Consider the following 22,757-nt stretch of genomic DNA (forward strand, 5'->3'; position numbering starts at 1 on the left):
GTCTCACACTGGGGAGAGGGGTCTCACCCTGGGGGGAAGTGAGGGGTGGTCTTGGAGTTGTCATGGGAAGGCTACTCTTCGGACATTGGCGCTGGGCCACCGTCTAGGACCCGCCTCAGAGCGGTGGGCTGGGAGTCCCCTGTCCCAGCGCTGGCTGCTGGCCCAGGAACCAGAGGGGACCCCGGGCGCGGTCCACGTAGCACTGCGCGGGTCCCCGCCTCCTCCTCGTGGGGGCGGATGCCACTGCCCGCGCATTCAGTCCAGCAAGGACGCTCGGCCTGGTTCCTGTCCCCTGGGAGCGAGCTCGGGACCCGGGGAAACCCCGCGGGGCCGCACCGCGCCCGGGTGTCCCGGTGAGCAACGTCCACGGGGCGGCCGCCTGCGGGTCACGAGGGGGAGCGCGCGCTGGGTGCCGTGGCCCCGGCCCGCACCTGCGCTTCCCGTGCGGGAGCCCGCACCAGCCCGCCGAGTCCTGCCCCGCGCCTGGGGCAGGCGGGGCGCGCGCCGCGCGGGTCGGGCTCGGGCCCCGCGGGCGAGCGCGGCGAGTTCCGGGCGCGCGGGGCGGGCCCGGCGGCGCGGCAGCCGCTGTTTACCTGGCGCGCAGGAAGCCCGCGGGGCGCGCGGGCGGGGCGGGGACGCGGGGTGCGCGCCCGCGCCTCGGAGCCGCCGCCGCCAGCGAGCACGAGCCTGCGGCCCGGCCGCCCGCGTCCTCGGCCCCGGGACCCCGCGCCGCCCGCGCCCGCAGCCGCCGGAGTCGAGCGGGGAGAACGGCCTGGGGCCCCAGGGCGGCCCTCGGCCCCGGAGCGCGAGCGCACGGCAGGTGGGTGACCCTCGCGGGAGCGCGACCCCGGAACGGGCCCCCCGCCGGCCCGGGAGCGCGCAGGGGGCCGAGCAGGTGGCATGGCCGGGCGGCCTGTGGGACCCGACTTCGGGTCCCCAGCCCCGTGGCCACTGCGTGCGGGTGTAGACGCCCGTCTACGGCGGCGAGCGCTGCCACCCGACGGGTTTCCAAGCGTGGACCTCGGCCGGCCTGGTGGCCCCGGCGTGGCAGAACCGGGTGCGGGTGGAGGTGGGGAGGAGGCCCGGGGTGCGAGGTGAGCGCGGCGGCGGGCTGGTGGCCGGGGGTCCGGGGGTCCAGGCTGGCTCGCGGGCCTTCCTCGCGCCCCTCCCCCAGGGCAGGTGCAGTTTCCCTCTGAGCCCCGAGGGCGGCGCCGGGAGGCCGGTCCGGCTTACGCCTTCACGCGGCCCACCTGCCTGCCCCGGCCGCCCCCTCGCGCCTCGGCTTTGGGGGCCCCGGGTGGACCCGCTTCGGCGCCCTGTTGGGGAAGCTGGGGGTTGGGGGAGCCGGGAGCTACGCTGGGGCCCCTGGTAAGGCGCTGGCGGGAGGCGGCGTCTTTGGGGCCCTGGTTGTGCCGCCGGTGGGGCCGCCCGCGCTGGGCCTGGCGGTGCCGGGAGCGCAGGTGCTCCGGGTGCCTGGGGAACAGAGCTCATTAGAGTCGAAGGCTCGCCTTTTGCCACCTGCGTTTCTTGGAGCCTGGGTGCCCCCGGCCCAGGGAGGGTCCCCAGGTCGGGAGGCAGCTGAGCTGGCATCTCTGCCCTCCCAGGCGGGGCCTAGGCCACAGGGGCAGGGGGGACACTGACCCCCAGGACTTCCCTGCTCGGTTTGGACCACTTGTTATCCGCTGGCCGGGCAGCCCTGGGTGCAGGGTGTTTTTAAAGTCCCTGTCTGCCTCAGGCCGCCTGCTGGCTTTGCCTGGGTGTTCCCCCTGTGGTCAGTGACACGGTGCAGGTGTCAGGGAGCGCTGAAGACCGGAAACCAGGCCTCTCACGAGGTTCCTGCTCCCCTCTGAGTTGGGCTTCCTTGCTGTGACTGCCCGCTGTCTGCGTGGGCCATCCTCTCCTTGGCCTCCTGGGTTGTCTAGAGAGAGAACAGAGTATTTGGATGGCTCCCGCGTGGTGTTAAGTGAATCGTCTGTGTGCGATTGGACACTCGGGGTGTTCCGTTCAGCCCCCCTAAAGGAAGCCCCGGCAGAGAGCTCGCTGCTTGTTGGCCTCTGAGCGGTGGGGCACGCTCCTGCCGCAGGCAGGCCTCACCCAGACGAGCTGACCAGAGGGACAGGCGCGTTCCTGACCGGCTGCGAGGAATGAGCTTGCGCACTGCAGGCCTCAGGGCAGGACAGCGCAGGCAGGGTCTCCCGCAAATGGCAACCCGCGTAACTGCGTGTGTGTTTGGAACCACTGGGACTGCGTGGTCATTAAAATGTGGCTGTGGGAGCAGGCGTGTACCCAGTGGTGAAGGTGCCCGAGTCCCACGGTCGGTTCTTTCCTGGCCCGGCCCTGACTCCAGGTGTGTGCTGGTGTACACCCCGGGAGGCAGCCATCATGGCCGGGTGATCGGGGCCCTGCCAGTTACGGGTTGAAACCCAGATTGCATTCCTGGCCCTGCAGCCTGGGCCCCTGTCTGTTGTGGGCATTTGAGGAGTGAGCCAGTGCATAGGCGCTCTCTCCCTGTGTCTGCCCAGCCGCTGCGTGTGTGTGTGTGTGTGTGTGTGTGTGGTCTCTGCCCCTCAAATACATAACCGTAGTTCTGAGTGTTAATTTATCCTGGACTCGGTGAGGGGCTGTGAGACGCTATTATGATAAGCAGGAGACTGCAAACTGAGAATAAGCAGAGCTGTGTGATGTTCGCATCTGGAAGACACGAAGTGCTGTAACCGTCGGTGACCGTAAGCACACTGCTGTGGAGTGAAATCTGGGCCTGCACAAGCTGCACTGCGTGGACGGTGAAGGCCAGGTGGACGGACGAGACCCACGGAGGACCTCAGCGCTGATAACCAGGGGCGGAAAACCGGAGCGGCAGTTAGAACACGTCCACGCTCTCCTCCTGCGCCAGTTTTAAATCCTGACTCGGCTAAGCAGCGAGGAAGCGGGGTGACTCTCAGTGTGTCCATAGGAATCCCCACGGCAGGGGCCGTCCACCCAGCCGGACACAGCGGCCCCCTGGGACCCACGGGGTTCGCTCCAGGCACGTCCGTCCTCGCGGGAGCCTCGGGCAGGGCCAGAGCAGGACGCGTGCTCGCCAGTTTGTGATCATTGTAGATGCACAGGCACGTGTAACGAACCCCGGAGATGCCACGTGCCACTCCACTAGTTCCCCGAGTGCCACCATCTTGGAAAACTCGGTTCCGGCTGGCAGGCAGGAGGCCAGCGTTGATGCAGGCCCTTCTCCTCGTGCAGATGTCAGCAGTGTGTGTGTGAGTGTCCTCCTTGCTGTGTCACTGTCACCCACGGCGAGCCGTGTGACAGCCAGTCTGCAGGGCGGCTTCCTCCCAGGACGCCTGCTGGGTCCCTTGATGGAGTCAGCGCCCTGCACTGCCCCGCCCTGAACTCTGGAAACCACCGTCTCTTCCTCCTCTTCTGTAGCTTCGTCACTTCAAGGGCGCGCTCTGCTCACGCTGGGTGGCTCTCTTCCTCACTGAGCCCAGCTCCCTTGATGCCCGCACCTGAGGGCCATCGCGTGTCGCTGAGCTGGGCTGTGGTGTGGGTGGGTGGGCCCTCCCTCGAAGGGCACTGGATTCTTCCAGCTTTGGGTTTTTGCAGGTGCAGCTTCTGCGCCTCCATGCACAAGTTTCTTTCATTGCTCCGGGTGAATCCATGGGTGGAGTTGCTGAGTCGTAGGGGACGGACAAGGTTGTGTAACAGACTGTCAGCCCTTGTCCGGGAGAGCCGTGCCGTTTTACAGCCTCACCAGCGTGGCGTGCGTGGCCCGGATCCCACGGCCCGCATGGCTTTTGATGTCGCTGCTCTGTTGAGCGTGTGGAGTTAGCTCCTCGTGGATCCAGTCCGCAGTGCCTCGTGGCGGGCGAGGCAGGGGCCTCCCGTGTGGTCGCCTGCCAGCCGCAGACCCTCGGAGTCTGCTCCTGTCTTCGGCCCCCTTTCCAGGTGCCCTGTCACTGGTTCTGGTGTCGGCTGTGGACTCGCAGTAGCAGCACTTCCTGCTCCGTCTGCCACTTCGTCCTCTCCACCGGCTCTGTCGCAGAGGGGGTGTTTCTCCCTTTGATGGGTTCTACCTTACGAATGTCCCCTCCCTGGGCTGCGACTTTTGGTGGGGCATCCGGGAGCTCTTTACCTGGCCCACGGTCCCAGGTGCTTCTGTGCTTTTCTCATGCGAGTTGTATAGGGCCACACTCCGCGCTTCAGCCTGTCGTGTGTTTGCAGTTAAGTGGAGGGTTTCTGTGCGGCTCGGCTCATTCTGTCCAGTCGCTCCAGGACGTACCGAGAAGGTGACCCCTCCTCCGTGCTTTGTGCTTGGCTTCTGAGAGGTCAGTTCTGCACACTTTTGGGGTGCCGCTGGTCTGTGTCAGCCTGCCTGCGCTGCAGCGGCTGCTCAGGTACGGCGAGTGCGCCCCAGGATTCTTCTCGCTCTCTCCTGTCCTTCACCCGGCTTCTTGTGCAGTTGAAACCTAGCAGAGTTGGGAAACCTGCCGGCAAAGCAAACCCAGAGCCACGTCCAGCGTGCAGGAGGGCAGGCACAGTTACCGTAGAGAGAATTCATCCAGCGGCCTCGGCGTGCGAGGTGCCGGGCCAGGCGTGGCGGGGTCGGCCTCGGCGTGCGAGGTGCCGGGCCAGGCGTGGCGGGGACGGCCTCAGCGTGCGAGGTGCTGGGCCAGGCGTGGTGGGAAACCGCAAGGGAGAGCAGGTGTAGAGTCCACAGATAAGCTCCCCAAGGCAAAAGGTTGGCCCAAGCCCTGCCTTGCATCCAGACAGACCCCTGCCGGTCTTCAACGTCTCTAAGAGGGTTCCCATATGAGTGCCCGTTGGAGTCCCGGCTGCTCCACTTCTGGCCCAGCTCTCTGCTGTGGCCTGGGAAAGCATGGAAGATGGCCCGGGTCCTTGGGCCCCTGCACCCACGTGGGAGATCCCAGTGGAGTTCCTGCCTCTCGGATTTGTTTTGCTCAGAGACAGCTGTCGTGGCCGTTTAGAGAGTGAATCGGCAGATGGAAGATCTCTCTCTCTCTCTCTCTCTCTCTAACCCTGCCTTTCAAATAAGTCCTTTAAGAAATGTAAGAAGACAGTTGTTCCTGGAGAGGCAGCGTAGCTGGTTTTAATCAGGAGTGAGCTGCAGAGTTGTATTCCCCTCTCACTCAGTCCCCCGTCCAGGTCTGCTGAAGCCCCCCGGCCGTGCCTGGGACCTTGCTGGGATTCCCAGTTCCAGGTTGTGCTGCCTGCAGATGCATCCCCACCCTGGCCCACCCCCTGGGCCACCCCTGGCCCACGCCCTGGCCCACCCCCCCCCCCGGCCCACCCCCTGGCCCACCCTCTGGGCCACTCCCTGGCCCACCCCTCTGGCCCACTCTCTAGGCCCACCCCCGGACCACCCCCCTGGCCCACTCCTGGGCCCACCCCCTGGCCCACCCTCTGGGCCACTCCCTGGCCCACTCCCTGGGCCCACTCTCTAGGCCCACCCCCAGCCCACCCCCCTGGCCCACCCCCTGGCCCACCCCCTGGCCCACCCCCTGGCCCACTCCCTGGCCCACCCCCGGCCCACCCCCGGCCCACCCCCGGCCCACTCCCTGGCCCACCCCCGGCCCAGCTTGGAGAAGGGCCCGCTGCCTTCTGCAGCTTAGGCACGTTTTGCGCACCAGAGCTTGGAAAGTTCCGTCCCGAATCGCGTGCTGCGAAAGGCTGGAACCGCTTCCTTCGCGGGGAGCCTGCTGCCGGCCGGGGGCCTCGTCTGGCTGCACTAGCAGATGGAGGGGCGGTTCTGCCAGTCCGCTCATTCTCGCGTCTGCGCCACCAGCGCCCGGCGTGCACAGCAGTCAGGTGTCCGGCGCAGGCTGCAGCGGCCGGGAGCCAGCAGGAACGGGGGTGTGATTCATTCAGCCTGAACGCGTCAGATCAGTTAAGTCAGTGAGTTCAAAAATAAGCACAGAGGACCGTCACGTGTTCTGGGAGCCGGGTCTCTCGTGGGGGGGTGGGGTGGGAAGTGCGCTTTGGGTGTTTATTCTGGTTCTTTCCCAAGTGCCCTGGGGTTGCTCGAGATTGAGCCCCAGCCGCGTTGCCTTCCTGGAACCGTGAAGAAGAGGGAGTGAGTTGCTGTGGCAGCCTTCACGGCTGTGCGGCGCTGTCTGGCCCTTCACGCTGCGGAGCGTGGCGGCGCTGTCTCGTCCCGACGCCATTCTCCTGTCAAGACTCGTGTTTGGAGCGCGGATTTAGACCGGATGTCCAGAGCTCGCCCTGCCGGCTGGTAGCTGTCACGTGGCGGGAGTCAGTGCCCTCCCAGAGGTGTAGTGTGGACGCACGCCGAACGCCACGTCTCCAGCTGTGTCTGGTCATGGCCCCGACGCCCAATGAGCTGTGTGTATGGGAAAGGACTTTGGGGAGTTCGTGGACCGAGTTTACTTTGGTGCAGAAACATCTTGAAATCCAGGCACATGAGGTCTTGAAAACGTTACTGAAAATGTGCGTTGTGAGAAAACCGTGCAGGACTCCAATGCCCACGCAGACCAGGGGTCGTCACAGCACATATGGAAACTCTATTAGATGGTGCATGGATTTCAGAATAAGTCCCATAGAAATACATTTATCTTTTAATTTCATTTTGCTGCAAACTTTTTCTTAAAGATTAAGTTTTTATTTATTTGAAAGGCAGCGGCTCAGAGAGAGAGGGAGAGACAGAGAGGTCTTCTGTCCACTGGTTCACTCTCCAAATAACCAGCAGCCAGGTCTGGGCCAACCAAAGCCAGAAGCTTCTTCCGGGTCAAATACTTGGGCCCGCCTCCACTGCTTTCCCAGGTGCATTAGCAGGGAGCTGGATTAGAAGTGTAGTAGTCGGGATTCAAACCAGCGCCCACATGAGATGCTGGTGTGGCACGTGGTGGCTTTACCTGCTATGCCACTGCACTGGCCCCTTGCACGGGCTTTTAAAAGTACTTTGTGTGTGTGTGCATGTGTGTGTGTGTTAGCAACACCAACATGAAGTGTGCTATGGACACGTAAAGCGAATGGTTCGTGTGAGGGTGGCTTGAAACCTGGGCAGATTTCACAGCATAGGGGACAGAGTGCACTGCTCTCCCACCTCACCTGTGCGTTCTGCCACTGTTTACAGATCAGCTGTGTGCTTGCCACGTCATGTGTCCCAGGGACAGCACAGCGGACAAACCAAGCCCCACTGTGCTGAGCGTCCCTTGTGGCAAGGGCTTGGCACCAGGTTCCTGTGAGGCAATGACCGTGTGCTGGCAGACGGCAGCAGGTCAGAGGTCACGGGCGTCGGTCACGGGTGGTGACAGTAGCCCAGAGGCAATGGCAGTAGGTCCAATGGGAGGACAGAAGTGAGAGTGGGGACGCGCCATCTCCAAGGTGCAGGCTCAGGCAGGTGCAGCTTCCACAGAGCCAGCCCAGGAGTGACTCACGGTGTCTTCTGGACACCATGAGGCCCCTGGGACTGGATGCCATGAGCCAGGGCTGCTTCTCCCAGGCCTCCCAGTCCCCTCCACACCTGTTCTTGGAGGGGCAGGCCCAGTGGCCTCCCTGGGCTGGGCAGTGTGGGCCCACACTGGCCTGGTGCAGCCACACAGCGTGCACCTGCTACACAGGCCCTCCCAATGGGCCGTCGGGTCCCCTGTCTGGTTGTGCCGTCCTGTCTGTGCCGCCACACTGCGGAAGGCATTCAGGTGGAGGCGCGCGAGGAGAAGGGTCAACAGTGGCACCTGGAACGAGCGAGCTGGAGAGCACCTGTGTGTTTGTCCTCACGCTGCCCTGAGAACTCGGGGATGGAGTACAGCAGGGGGTGGGGAGTGCAGTGTGTGGGGGGGGAGTACAGCGTGTGTGTGTGTGTGTGTGAGTGTGTGAGGGGGAAGGGGAGTACAGTGTGTGTGTGTGTGTGTGTGAGGGGGAAGGGGAGTACAGTGTGTGGGGGGGAGTACAGCATGTGTGTGTGTAAGGGGGAAGGGGAGTACAGTGTGAGGGGGGAGTACAGCATGTGTGTGTGTGTGTGTGAGGGGGAAGAGGAGTACAGTGTGGGGGGGGAGTACAGCATGTGTGTGTGTGTGTGTGAGGGGGAAGAGGAGTACAGTGTGAGGGGGGAGTACAGCGTGTGTGTGTGTGTGTGTGTGTGTGAGGGGGAAGGGGAGTACAGTGTGTGGGGGGGAGTACAGCATGTGTGTGTGTGTGTGTGAGGGGGAAGAGGAGTACAGTGTGAGGGGGGAGTACAGCGTGTGTGTGAGGGGGAAGGGGAGTACAGTGTGTGGGGGGGAGTACAGCATGTGTGTGTGTGAGGGGGAAGGGGACTACAGTGTGAGGGGGGAGTACAGCATGTGTGTGTATGAGGGGGAAGGGGAGTACAGTGTGTGGGGGGGGAGTACAGCATGTGTGTGAGGGGGAAGGGGAGTACAGTGTGTCGGGGGGGAGTACAGCATGTGTGTGTGTGAGGGGGAAGGGGAGTACAGTGTGTGGGGGGGAGTACAGCATGTGTGTGTGTAAGGGGGAAGGGGAGTACAGCATGTGTGTGTGTGAGGGGGAAGGGGAGTACAGTGTGTGGGGGGGGAGTACAGCATGTGTGTGAGGGGGAAGGGGAGTACAGTGTATGGGGGGGAGTACAGCATGTGTGTGTGTGAGGGGGAAGGGGAGTACAGTGTGGGGGGAGTACAGCATGTGTGTGTGTGTGTGAGGGGGAAGGGGAGTACAGTGTATGGGGGGAGTACAGCGTGTGTGTGTGTATGTGTGTGTGTGAGGGGGAAGGGGAGTACAGTGTGTGTGGGGAGTACAGCGTGTGTGTGTGTGAGGGGGAAGGGGAGTACAGTGTGTGGGGGGAGTACAGCGTGTGTGTGTGTGAGGGGGAAGGGGAGTACAGTGTGTGGGGGGGGAGTACAGCATGTGTGTGAGGGGGAAGGGGAGTACAGTGTATGGGGGGGAGTACAGCATGTGTGTGTGTAAGGGGGAAGGGGAGTACAGTGTGTGGGGGGGGAGTACAGCATGTGTGTGTGTGAGGGGGAAGGGGAGTACAGTGTATGGGGGGGAGTACAGCATGTGTGTGTATGAGGGGGAAGGGGAGTACAGTGTGTGTGGGGGAGTACAGCATGTGTGTGTGTGAGGGGGAAGGGGAGTACAGTGTGTGTGGGGGGAGTACAGCATGTGTGTGAGGGGGAAGGGGAGTACAGTGGGGGGGGAGTACAGCATGTGTGTGTATGAGGGGGAAGAGGAGTACAGTGTGTGTGTGTGTGTGTGAGGGGGAAGGGGAGTACAGTGTATGGGGGGGTGATGTGCATGTATGAGTATTTGGGTGTGGATATGTATGCTTGAATGTGTGTGGGGTGTTGTGTGTGTGCCATGTGTGTATTGTAAGTGCATGTGCGTTTAGTGAATGTTTGTGTGCATGGGTGCCTATTGTGTGCATCCACGTGCACATATTGTGTGTATGAGTGTGTATGCCTGTGTGTCATGTGAATATGTACATGTAGTGAGTGTGACTATAGTGAGTGCGTGTGTAGAGTGCATCATGTCTAGCGTGTGTGTGTGCATTTATATAGTGAGTGTGTATACATGTGCATGTGTGCAAGAGTGTGTGCATCTGAGTGTGCATGTGTATGGTGCATGCGTGTGTGTATATGTGCATGTGTACATAGTGAGTGCATGTGTGTACCTGTGCCTGTGCATGAGTCTGTGTGTGCGTACATAGTGTGTGTATGAGTAGGGAATGCAGATTGTGTGAGTGCTGTGAGCATGTGTACACAGTGTGTGTCCCTGTGTACATAGTGAGTGCCTGTTATAAGGAGTATTTTGTCCTTGTGTATAAGGAACATTGTGTGTGTGTGTGTGTGTGTGTACATGTGTACCCAGCTCTCTGCTCTGTTTGCCGTCTCTGGCCCCCTGCACCCAGAAGACCCTAAAAGACTGGGTTTTCCCCGTCTCCTGGGTTGGACTGGGTCTCCTCCGCCAGGTTCTGGCCCACGGCGGCTGCCCCGCGCCTGCGTGCTTGCCGATGTCCTGTTGGGGAGCGCTGGTTCCTGGAGGTGCGCCGTGGTCCAGAGCACATGCGGGAGTGCACGCTGTCCCCGGGGAAATCAGAGCAGCTGGTGCGGTTGCTGGAGGTTGAGAAGGAAAGCCCAGGAGCTCCGGGAGACTCGGGGCCTGTCGGGCTGCCCAGTGGCCAGTCGCGGGGGCCAGCTAGAATTCAACACCTGCCCCCTGCTCTCCTGAGTCCATTCTGCACGGTTCTGGGTGCTGCCATCTCATTTGAAATCTGTGCTTGGGGTTGAATAGGGAGCCAGGTACCCACAGGTGTTATTCCTGCGCTGTGGACTGCTGTAGACACAGATGAGAATGCAGAGATGTAGACGTGATTAAGGCTCCCTATTAAAATGGCAGTGCGGTCACAGCCCATCAGGCAAGCCGCAAAGTGGTGAATATAAAAGTCTTCCGAGATGTTTGCTTCTTTCAAACCGCATTCTTAGCTTCCTGTAAAATGCATTCCTGGGTAATCTTGATTTGGACAGAGCAACAGATGACAGCGCCTCGACCCAGAGGTTGAGGAGACCTGAGTGGCGAGCGAGGGTTTGGAAGCCGCAGGTTCCAGATGCAGGCTCCTGGGCAGTGCGCCCAGCTCTTAGCGGTCTGCTGTTTCCTTAGTCCCTTAAATGCCGGCTTTTCAGCAGCCGTTTAAGAGCTCCTTGGTTTAACGACGGGCCTCCAGCGCCCCATTATTTATTGTTACCTGCTGTAGTTTTTTGTCGAAGGAGGCGAGGTGCTGCGGCTTTGTTGTCACTGTATTTTGAGTCATCAGCGCCTACGCATGACAGAGAAAGTACCCGCTGGCCTCTGAAAGAGCTCTCGCCCCCAACAAGCCCACTCTGACTGCACAGAGAAGACAGACCGAGTCATCCGGTCAGTTCACGGCCGCGCTGCAGCCGGATGCTGGCAGTCAACCGGAGTGGTGCCCGTCACTGCCGCGTGCGCTGAGTCCCTCGGTCCCTCTGAGGCCGTGAGAGTCAGCATTAAAAAGCAAGGGCACAGATAGATGGTGCTGCCGCGGCGCCCAGCCCAGCCCAGACCCCTCGTGCTGCGTCTTGCTGTCTGCAAGGGGTCCCCTCCCCTCCCTAGCAACACGGTGGTCACTTGCTAGTGCCCGCTGGTTGTGTTGTGCCTTACGCCTGCCCGTGAGGCCACCCTGACGAGAGCAGCTCTGAACCCGCCCTCTGCAGGATCGCGGTGAGGGTGATCACCAGGCATTGCATTCTTTCCCTGATTAAAATCTGCAGGTTCTGGAAAGTTCCAGGAGGTTCTGGAAGGAAGTCATCCATTAAAATGGTGCATGCCTGTGTGTAGACGTGGCACTGGTTAGGAGATGGGCCCTGAGCCAGGTGTCCCTGGAGACCCTGGTGGGCTCGGTGGCCCCACGTGGATTCTCTTCCCTGATTAGAATCAGGAGATTCTCCGTCAACCACTGGAGGACTCAGTCGCGCTCTGTGGTTTCGGAAAGATGGCGCCCAGGGCGCGCAGACTGGGCAGACTGTGGGCCCCAGGGGCCGGAACGTTCTTCCCCCTCCACACTAGTTGTCAGCAGCCGGCACACCTGACGTCCCAGGAATGTGTGAGTCACTCGAGGGGATCGGAAACACGCTGAGTCCGGCAGCTGCTCTGCCTGTGAGCACAGCCCTGCTGTGAGCAATGCTCAAAGTGTTCGCGGCGCCTCTGATGCCCCGTGCCAGCTCCCTGTGTCACGCCGCCAGCCACGGAGGGACATGTGGGCTGGTCACACCAGGCAGAGCCACGGCCACCTGTGTGTAGCCCCAGGTCCCTGTAAAATATTAACCAGCGTCCACACCCCTCCAGGAAGTGAGGCTCGCAACAAGCGTGTGGAGATAAGGAGGAACAACCAGAGGAGGCGGGCACAGAAGGCGCAGGCCTGTCTGTCATGGAAGCGTCAGGTCCCTCCTGTCTGACGCCAGAGCCGAGGGGGCCTCACACAGGCAGCGGGCCCTGCTCGCTGTTGTTAGGAGTGAGTGGGCCACAGGACCCGGCACGGGCTGGAGCGGGAAGGGGCCTCTGTGTGGGAGTGGGGGTCCGCCCTCCCCTGGCTCAGCGAGGCAGGTGCCCCCCAGCCACCCTGGCCTGCGGGCTCTCTAGGCCGCCCTTGGCATTGCTCCGTCCTGGGCGGTGGGCGTCCCAGCTGACTGCTCCCTCGTAATACTGAGCAGTCCACACGGCCTCAGGAGCACGTCGTGAGAATGAACGCCAAACAGGGAAGGTGGAGTTGCATGCCAGCAGTTCTGCGTTCCTGACTTGCGCCGCCTGTCACTGGCTTCAGCCCTGAGCTAGCACGAAGTGTTGATAACATCTGAACACTCTGAAAATTACCAGTTATCTGCTGGCTGGAATTCTGAGCCAGGCTTCACGCCGGCGCCGAAGCGGGTGACGGTCCTGCGGGAGCTGGAGCCCGCCCTCTGCCCCCCTGCCCTCCCTGCCCTCCCCTCCCCGCCCCTCGTCTTCTGCCGGAAGCTCTTCCATTACTCAGGTCAGCCTGCGGAGCAGCCTGGCTTCCCGACAACATCCCACATGGTTACCAGATTTTTCCCTCGCTATCTCAGTTTGATTAATTGCAGAAATGGAATGAAATAAAGACGCCCTTGGAACGCACAGCCCCTGTCTCTGCAGTGCTGTGTTGCCGGGCTCCTGGGCCCTCTGTGACTCGGCTCCGTCTCCGCCCCAGACGGGCGAGTGTTAGCGCCCAGCCAAGCAGGCTGCGGTCGCTCGTGGTTGCAGCCCAGAGAACGAGGGGCCTGCATCCCCTCCCGTGCCTCCCACGGCGCGTGCAGCACCGCAGGTGCTGGCATCCCCCAGACGTTTCCCACCGTTGGAGGCCCTGACTCTGTCATCTGCCAGCTGCGTTCCTCTTGTCTGTCTTTCGCTGCAGGCATGTAAGCTGCACCCCAGGCTAGCATTTAGCAACCCCGGTAATAAACACAAATGCACTTTGTTTCTCCTGGACCCTCAACTCAGAGCCGGTGGGTCTCAGTAACCAAACGGAGGTGTGTTCAGAAGTCTGACCTGCGCTTTGGCCGTGTCAGCCCACCCTGTCCAGTGGTGTTGGGTTTTCTGTGCCTTGGTTACCTTTCAGCGAGGCTCCCACTGTGCGCTGGAGCCTAGCTGGGGAGCACCATGAAGGTCAGATCAGAACGAGCTCACCCGGGGACGCCCCCACTGCCTCCCCGGGAGCAGCTCTCCCCTGACCCCCACCCCCACCGCCCCCGCACTGCTCCCTTTCCGGACGCACCCTCAGGCACTTGTTTTCTAGAAGGAGGGAGCGTGTACCCACCTGGGGAGGGGGACGCAGGGTGCGGGAAGCAGAGCCCGAGATGGCACCCAGCGGCCAGGCACCAGGCTGCTCCGTGCCCATGGCAGGTGCCTCTGAGGCCGGGGTGGTCGGCTGCGACCAAAGAACCATCTGTGCCTGTCTTCAGGTTTTTTTTTTTTTTTTTGTAAATATTTATTTATTCGAAAGAGAGAGAGCTTCTATTCACTGGGTCACTCCCCAGATGGCCAAAACAGTCAGCACCAGGCCAGGCCAAAACCTGGAGCCAGGAGCTTCATCCAGGTCTCCTACATTTGGGCTTTGCCCAGGCCATCCGCAGGCAGCTGGATCGGAAGTGGAGCAGACGGGACTAAAACGGGAGCCCAGATGGGATGCTTGGTCACAGGCGGCAGCTTGGCCCGCTGCGCCACAGTGCCAGCCCTTGTCATTCATTTTTGTTAGCGCGCGCTCATGTGTTCCGTGTGTTGTCATTCTCATGTATTACATGCATATTGCAAGTTGTCGACCTCTAGCTAGGGCAGCCCCGTGTGCCCTGCACTCAGCTCAGCATCTCACAGGAGCACCCGCTTGTGTGGGGGCCCAAGGGGGCAAAAATCAGTCCTCCTCCTCCCTTTCACCCGTTCTCCTGGAGCAAAGACCTGTGCCTGCCCCAAACGGCACTTCCAGGGAGGTTCCTAACGGGATGTTTTGGTTGTCCTGTCCACGTGAATTGGGGATATTGATGGCCGGGTTGATGGTTTGCAGAGCTAGCCTTGCGTTTTGAGACACGCGTAACCCAACAGTGCTTTACTGCGTTCCCACGTCCTCAGAGGCCAGAGAGCCGCCTGATGTCGCGGTGGTCGTGAGCGGCTCTCTGCTCCACCGAGCACGCCCAGCCCTGCGAGCTGTCCCAGAGGCAGAGGGCAGGAGGCTGGCTCTGGTCTCCTACATGAACTCCAGAGGGCGTAAGCAGGGAACAGGCGGGTCGGCCGTTTCAGGGTTACTTTCCCTGTAAGGCGAGGACACAGAGACAGGAAAGCAGGGACATGATGGGCTCACGTCGGGTCACTGTGTTTCTGTTTTTGTGAGGTCTAAACAAGAGGGAACTTGGTCCTGACTGGGACCGTGGCTGCCCCTCCTGGCCTCCTGGAGGCCCTGAGTGTAGGCTGGTGACGCCTGGGCTCAGTGCCCCAGTGCACAGGATCCTGGTCTACACCTGCGGCCTCACTGCCTCTCTCTGCATGGATCCTCACAGGCTGGGAGTCCCCAGTCGAAGAGGGCATCCTCGGCCAGACCCTCAGCTTGTTCCCAGAAGGTGCCGGGAACAGGGGAGGTGGACAAGGCCGGCCGTTCTCTCCTTTGCAAAGGGAGACCGAAGGACAGAAGTGCCGTACACTCAGGCACGCCTGCTGTCCTGGAAATCCCCTGTGCCCCGCCTCCCAGGAGGAGGGCGGTTCCTGGGCTCCCAGCTCCACAGGCACAGCCCGGGGAAGCCTGTGCTGGGACTGAGTGTGACCCGGGCCTGACACACAGATGTCCCCGCCGGGGGAGGCCTCGGGCGGGAAGGGCGGGCGGGCAGTTTGCGGTGGGTTTGGCTAGTTCTTATTTCTGTGTGTTTGGGGGAAATCGTGTATCAGCTGCAGAGGTTTGAGTTAGGAAATAAACGAGGGCATTTGCTCTGCCTGCCCCGACTGCGTGTCTGCGCGGATCCTGCAGGTGTCCGGGCGCCTGTCCCGTGTGCAGTCTTGCTCTGCCTGCCCCCGACTGCGTGTCTGTGCGGATCCTGCAGGTCCCCATGTGCCTGTCCCGTGTGCAGTCTTGCTCTGTATCCGACTGCGTGTCTGTGCGGGTCCTGCAGGTGTCCGGGCGCCTGTCCCGTGTGCAGTCTTGCTCTGTATCCGACTGCGTGTCTGTGCAGATCCTGCAGGTTCCCGTGTGCAGTCTTGCTCTGTTTGTATCCGACTGCGTGTCTGTGCGGATCCTGCAGGGTCCCGTGTGCCTGTCCCGTGTGCAGTCTTGCTCTGTATCCGACTGCGTGTCTACGCGGGTCCTGCAAGTGTCCGGGCGCCTGTCCCGTGTGCAGTCTTGCTCTGCCTGCCCCCGACTGCGTGTCTACGCGGGTCCTGCAGGTCCCGGGCACGCCCATGAGAGGCAGTCCTTGCTCTGCTTCCCGCCATTCCTGAGCTCACGGAGCAGGAACAGCCGCTCCTTACCTTACAGAAGTGCTCAGCGCCTCCCCAGCAGCCACTACCCCCTCCCCCGAAAGGGAGATGCAAAAGATTCGCGGGAAGTGAGTTAAAGGAAAGTTTACTTTGCTGCAGAGAGATTCTGGAAATCCGTGCCCATGCAGGCGTGTCCAGCGTCCGGGACGATGTGGTGAAGCAAGAGCAAACACAGGCTGACCCACTTTCCGTGAGCTCCCAGTGCCCTCCCGTGTGCGCACAGCACCTGGGGGCTCCTGAGAGGGGCTGGCCTCTGCCGCAGACGCAGGAGCGGGCAGGAGCGTGTTAATGGCCGGACAGGGAACACGGGCGCCGGCACTGCTTGTTGGCAGAGGCCCCAGACCGTGGCGTGCGCTCCTCGGGCCACCTGGGATCTGTCTCAAGTGTCAGGGCTTCGGTCTTCTCAGATGTGGGCCTGCCGCGTCTCACGGACGCGTGTAGACTCTGCACAAACCGGCTTTGGGCTGACACCGCGCTTTCTCTTTCAGCCTCTGAAGAGCCCCCGGGTTCGGGATGGGGAACCACGCGGGGAAGCGGGAGCTGACTGTGGAGAAGGCCAATAAGGTAAGAGTGAGCCGAGCTCACGCACACATGCACGCACCCACGCACCCCTCCTCCCCACGCACGCACGTGTGCTGCTGCCGCGTGGCGGGATGCAGGCGGGGCCCTGTGACTGTGAACCAGGTAACTGATGTGTTTGTGAAGAGAGCATTCCGCGCACAGGTGTTTGGAAGGAAGGACTAGCGGGGGGTGGTGGGGGGAGGGAGAAAGGAGAAAAGGCCGGGGGTGGGGGCAGGAGAGGAAGGGGAGGAGGCCCCTCGCTGTGTGTCCATGCCACGTGCGCGTTCTCACGGAAGGCAAAGACGATAAAACCCCTGGCACCAGGCAAAAGCACTTTCACTGTGTCAGCCTCGCCTGGTTTAAACAGGCTGATTGGCAAATGTCACTCCCTCTAATTGGCCACTCCGGCTTCCCACCCACCTGGGGCTGGGCTCCAGCTTCCACCCTGGACCTGCCGGTCATCCAGGTGTCTGGCTGCAGGGCAGGTGTGGCCAAGCTGTTTCTCCAGGCCCCTGCCCTGAGCAGCCGCCCCCGGGCCACTCTCCAGCCACCTCGCCACCTTCCTCCACTTTCCCTTCTTTGGAGGGCTCAGCCCAGACTGCCCCCAGGAGCCCGGTGCTGGCTGGGGCGCTCAGCCCAGACCGCCCCCAGGAGCCCCTGTGTGGCTCGGAGCGCTCAGCCCAGACCGTCCCCAGGAGCCCCGGTGTGGCTCGGGGCGCTCAGCCCAGTCTGCCCCCAGGAGCCCCGGTGTGGCTCGGGGCACTTAGCCCAGACTGCCCCCAGGAGCCCCGGTGCCGGCTAGGGTGCTCAGCCCAGACCGCCCCCAGGAGCCCTGGTGTGGCTCAGGGTGCTCAGCCCAGTCTGCCCCCAGGAGCCCTGGTGTGGCTCGGGGCACTTAGCCCAGACTGCCCCCAGGAGCCCCGGTGTGGCTCAGGGCGCTCAGCCCAGACCGTCCCCAGGAGCCCTGGTGTGGCTGGGGTGCTCAGCCCAGACCGCCCCCAGGAGCCCCGGTGTGGCTGGGGTGCTCAGCCCAGACTGCCCCCAGGAGCCCCGGTGTGGCTGGGGTGCTCAGCCCAGACCGTCCCCAGGAGCCCTGGTGTGGCTCGGGGCACTTAGCCCAGACTGCCCCCAGGAGCCCCGGTGTGGCTCGGGGTGCTCAGCCCAGACCGCCCCCAGGAGCTCCGGTGCTGGCTGGGATGCTCAGCCCAGACCGCCCCCAGGAGCCCCGGTGTGGCTCGGGGCGCTCAGCCCAGACCGCCCCCAGGAGCCCTGGTGTGGCTCGGGCGTTTTTCCGAGCTCTGCAGGTTTGGGAGCCAAGGCTCCGGGTTCTTCTCTGCAGTGCAAACTGTACTTGCCCGCCGGGTTTTCATATCAGCCGCGACGCTGTTGCCCTCCTAGCCCTGGAAGCTTCTAGGGCAGCCCTCAGCGCAGGGACTAGTGCAGCCCTGCTAGGAGCCTGCTGTTACTGACAGTGCCGTCTCCCCACCTCCCTTTCCTAACCTTTATCAGAACATTCGGAAGTCAGAATGGCTGTCTCTGTAATGTTGGCAGCTTCGTCATCCCCCCCGCCCCCCGCTCCCAGGCGCAGCTCCCTCTGATTCTGACCTCTGGGCGGTGTCTCTGAGGGTCCTGGAGAGACACTCAGGACAGGCACTGCTGGCCGGGGCCACAGACAGCCCGGGCCCTCCCTGCCTCGCTGTCTGTCCACCTGTGGCAGCTGCTGGAGCCATGTCCGGTTTTGAGGAAATGCACCCGACACTGTGCCAAACCTAGAGTCCACCCTAACCCGCAGAGGGGAGGGTTCTGAAGCATTGGCCTCCTTGAGAATTCTACCACCACACAGAGCAGCAGGCGTGCGGCAACTCAAGACAGACTGCAGAGCGGCAGGCAGCGAGACAGCCAGGCGGGGACTGCATCCACGCAGAGGGGGCCTCGGCGATGTCCGGGGGGTTGGTGGTGGCCTGGAGTCGCCCTCTAGTTGATGATAACGAACCGTGCAGCCGTGGGGCCTTGCCTGATCCCCACGTGGACTCCATTCCTGCCTCAGCCAAGTGGGTAATTTTCCACGGTGTGCTTCCAGATCGTCCGTGCAGGGCAAATCAGCGGTGGCATCCTGTTCTTGTTCGTATTTTATCTTAATTAACGTCACGAGCAGCATCAGCTCGTTTCTTGCCTAATGAGTCAGGACCCGTTTTATAAATATGTAAATTTCACTCATCTGAGTAACTGCTGCTAATTAGCCTTAAGCTGTCTTGCTGATTATCTCGTTGTTACCATTAGCGATAACCAGGAACCGTAAATGCACTTAGTCACCGTACGGAGCGTGCTCTGGACTCGGCGTCTCTGCTCAAAGTGGGAAAGCGCTCGGCCGCGGCCCTGCTGACCGGCAGCGCCCACAGCCGGAACCCCTGCGGCCCACAGCCTGCTGTTGGCTACACAGGGGACTGTAGAGTCCACACAGTAGGAGTGGGAAGTCGCTGGCTGCTGCGGGCGGTTTGCAGGGAAAGCTCTCTCTCTCTGGGAAGTACTGGGTGCCCCTCAAGGTGCCAGCCCCATGCAGCTGCCGTCGGTGAACCGGGGGGAACCCTGTGGTTTACTGCTCAGTCTGTCTGTGCCTGACGCCGGCCGGCCTTGTTCTGTGCTTTCACCCCGAGAGAGTCCAGAGAAGGCCTTGTGTAGCTGTGCACGTCACTGACCTCTTAACAGGGTCTGTGGTCTGGCTGCTGTCGGCTGGCCCGGGGCCCCTCTCTTCTTCCCTCCCGAGTCACCTCTGTGCAGCCCGGAGGTGGAGGCCCACGTGGCCCCCTGCCGCCTCCTCTGCGGCCAGCCCGGACCACCTTGGAGTGTTGCTCCTGGGGTGCGTGGGCTCTGACGTGACGGAACACCCCTTCCTTATGGCCCAGGTGCCCAGGAGCTGAGGCTTGACCGCCCCGTCCGTCTGCAGCTGCCTCTCACGGGCGTGCCAGCTGCAGCAAATCGGCCCTGCGTACTCACTTTCCCACATGAACACGCCCTGGGCTCGCTGGCTGCCGGGAGGGAGGTGCTTAGACTCTGCCCTCTCCCCAGGATCCCCAGTCCAGTCTCCCGGGCCCCAGTGCCTGGACATTTTGTTGCTGGTTTCTCCCTCAAGCTGGAGAAGACAGCAGACAGCCAGGAGGAGGGAGAGCAAGTGGTTCAGCGGCTCCTGGGCGTTTCTCTGGGCGCTGCAAGGAAGGGCAGTGTCCCCGCTGTCGCACTGTCAGTCCCGAGGTGTGGGCACCGCCCAGGCCGCGAGGACAGGCTGCTGGGGGATGGGGGAAAGGACAGGACGGGCATCACGTGCGTCTGCCCGTCCTGTGCAGAGGGCAACAGAGCTGCTTCGGGCAGAGCAGTGTCAGAGCCATCCTCCCGTTCAGAAACTCCGCCTTGCCCTTGACTCTTGCTGTCTGAGTCACCGTGGATCCTGGCCTCTGAACAGCCCCATCTCACTGAGGCCGGCATTGTACCCATCTGCCTGCTTAGGATTCGGTTGCCATTTCTACCATTGGGCAGTCTGGGGCAAAAATGACCCGGGCTGGCCTGGAGAGACCCCCAGGGAGACCCACCCGCCCTGCAGGAAAGAGCAGACCCCCTGCGTTGCACAGCCTGCCTGATGCGGCTCACCACCTGCTGGAGGGCGTGGCCAGGGCGGCGGCCCCGGGGGGAACCCACAGGCACGCAGATCAGGGTCTGTGTGCCTGTAGCTCCCTCTGCGCGTCTCTGAGTGTCACCAGCCTTTGCAGCTGTGGGCCTTTTCTTTGGAATTTTCTAGAAGTAGCTAAGCTGCAGCTGATGACTGAGCGGGGTGCCAGAGGCGCCCCGAGTGGTAGGAGCGCCGGCGTGAGTGCTGCCAGCCACGTTCTTTGCAGACGTTGTGTGTTGTGTCGGCTTCCGGGGCTGGCGTCGCACACGGTGGCAGCGTGGGCGGCTCCGACAGCTCCCACATCCTGGAGGTGAAGGTGCCGTCAGGGCCGGTTTCCCCCGTGCCTCTCCCCTCGGCAGGGGACCCCTCACTGCCCTCTGGCCCTCTTCTCAGGGCACCGGTCCCCTGACGACGGTGTTTTAGCTCCGTGACCCCCTTGAGGCGCTGTCTGCCAAGGCAGTGACGTTCTGGCGTCCTGAGGGCTGGGGCGTCTCGGTGGATTGGGGAGGGCACGGTTCACCCACGATGTCCCCCTGACTTGACGGACCCCAGCAGCACCAGGGAGCGGGAGCCGCCGGCGGCGTTGACCTCACCCCAGTCTGGGCACCACACGAGCACCCGCGCGTGTCGTGAGCCTTGCACCCTCACAGTCCTGCAGAAGTCAGTCTCCTGTTAACTCTGGCGTTTCCTGTTCAGATTCCTCCTCTTCCTGCCACAGATGCACCACAAGGCCACACCCACAAGGAGGTCTTACCCACGAGCCAGGCGGCTGTGGGCTGCCCATGTCTGGGGGTAGGGGTCCCCCACTCCGTCGCACACCTGTGGCCCTCGGCACACCATCTTGTCTTCCACGCTCTGACTGGCGATGTCTGCTCATCCTGTCTCCACCTCACAAACCTCAAAGTCCTTGTCTTTGTTTCACTGGCGACAGACTCAGCCCAGGGAGACCGCCTGGGCCTGGCAGCTGCGGGCAGAGCTGGAGGGGCAGCTGGCACCTCTAGGTCACTCTGTCCGTGGGCAGAACCGAGCCATAGGGGCAGGCTTCCTCGTGGCCACAGAGAATAGGAAAAACAGAAACGTGAAGTTGACGTTGATGCATTTTCTTTAAGCTGCTGATAAGCCCCAGAGTTTGTGTCACCGTGGGCTCCCCAAGAGCCTCACTGCTGAACCCATTCACGCTCCCGTCCTGCACCGGGTGCACTCAGCTCTCGTGGCCACCAAGGCCTCGCTTCCCCCAAGCCCAGAGCAGGAACCAGGCACAGGACTCACCCGGTGGAGCCGACCCTCAGGGCTCTCCCGTGGGGGCCGCCGTTTCCCGCTCCCCGGGGCCGGCTGTCCTGACAGCCCAGGGCTCAGAAGTATCTCCCGTGGTGACAGCGCCCGGCTGCAGGTGCTCCCCCTGCTCTCTGGGCGCAGGCTGCAGTCAGATGCGGCTCCGTCTCGAGTTTTCCAGAACGGTAGCCGGGCTCCCGATGGCCCGCAGGGTTGTATAAGGCGGTGTGGAAAGGGCAGCTTTTACATACCTCTGCGTTCCCCCTCCTGCGGGCTCACTGCAGTTCTCCGAGAGGCGCCGGGCATGTCAGCAGGGAGACGGCTGGGTGAGCGTGGAATGCGGCCACGTGAACGCGCGTGCGAGGGCCTCCTGGAGATTCCTGTGGCAGGCGGGACGGTCAGACCCGGCATGCTGCGTGCACTCCCAGGTCACAGGGCGGGTGTGAGCTCACACTCACAATCGCCGTAGCTCACGGCCCGCCCGCACTGGCTTCCCGGCCTCTGCTACTTACGGTGCTTGTGTTCGGCACAGGGTTTTACCCCTGAACGTGGCATCTGCTTTTGCCTGAAACCGTATGACTTTGGCAGACACCCCAGTTTCTCTTCTCCAGCAAAAGGGAACTCGGACCCGTCGAGCGGGTTTGAGAGAACGGAGGGCGGTGCAGGTGCACTGGCTGAGAGCCGCCACTCACAGCGCGCGCTCCTCACGTCTGAGTTACTCCAAGGCTGACGGCGTTGCAGATTCCCATGTCCAGTTGTGCTGGCCACATTCCGCGTGCTGTTGGCCCCATGTATCTGTCGGACAAGCACAGACATAGAGCGTTCCCATCGCTGTGGACAGTTCTGGACAGAGCGCCGTCGAGGATCCGGACAGGGAGCCGTCAGTGCGTGGCGGCTGTCATGGTGTGGTGCCATGCGGTGGCTTTTGCTGTATGTCTGCGGTCGTCACCACACGCCACCCACCAGTTAGAAGTCTGACGCCCCACAGCTGGGTCACGAGGCGCCTGGAGGGGTGTGGGGTGTGAGTGAAGTCAAACCCGCAGATCAGGAGGCGTGGAAAGAGCACACCCCGCAGCTTGGGGTCCCCTCACGCGTTGTCATGGCCTCCGACACGGGCCAGGGGCTCCCACCCACGCCTCACAGTCTCCTGTGTCTTTAAGCGTGCGGTCAGTGACCAGTTGAACTCCCCTCGTCCTCAGAGGTGTGCTCACGTGTCCTGGCCAGAACTGGAAATGACAGGCTGGCAGATCCAGCGCTGGCCGGCGGCCAGCAGCCAGCTCAGAGGGGCCGGCCTCCCCCACAGATTTGGTGTCAGAGGCCTGCTGGCTGCTTCCCCGTGGGCCGCGCTCGGGGCTGGTGGCCGGGAGGAATTTCCTACTGATTCTGTCTCCCATTCCGGGGGACGGCCACAGGGACAGCGGTCGGTGCCCACACACGGTCGCAGAGGAGGCGTGAGGCTGGGGCTGGGAAGGGCCCGGCCTGCAGCCCCACACCTGCTGCTCCGCAGGACGGAGGGAGGGGGCACTGCCCTCGTGCCCTCACCTGGCCCACACCTGTGCAGGTGACTGCTCTCGGAAGCACTCGACAGGTAGCCCGTGGTCAGGATCCAGTCACTCTACAGCGTCCCCACACCCCAGCAGACAGTTCCATGTGGTGGTGAGGACACACCCGTCCCCCGGTCACACGCCGATCACAGCCCCCCTGTACCCAGGTGACTGCACTTGACAGCGGTGCGCTAACGAGCACACGAGAG

General features: G+C 62.5%; 1 protein-coding gene across 3 annotated transcripts in view; it reads left to right on the forward strand.

Moving 5' to 3' along the window:
- Nucleotides 1-713: 713 nt before the first annotated feature.
- MBP (myelin basic protein) overlaps nt 714-22,757 on the forward strand; it is a 91,618-nt gene continuing 69,574 nt past the window's right edge. For all 3 annotated transcript variants that reach the window (XM_051838600.2, XM_051838595.2, XM_051838597.2), the window contains exons 1-2: nt 714-820; nt 15,999-16,074. In XM_051838600.2, coding sequence (XP_051694560.1) covers nt 16,024-16,074 — 51 coding nt within the window. In that variant the 5' untranslated portion in view covers nt 714-820; nt 15,999-16,023. The remainder of the gene's footprint in view (nt 821-15,998; nt 16,075-22,757) is intronic.

Source organism: Oryctolagus cuniculus, chromosome 10, assembly GCF_964237555.1.
Source record: "Oryctolagus cuniculus chromosome 10, mOryCun1.1, whole genome shotgun sequence".
Classification (NCBI taxonomy): Eukaryota; Metazoa; Chordata; class Mammalia; order Lagomorpha; family Leporidae; genus Oryctolagus; species Oryctolagus cuniculus.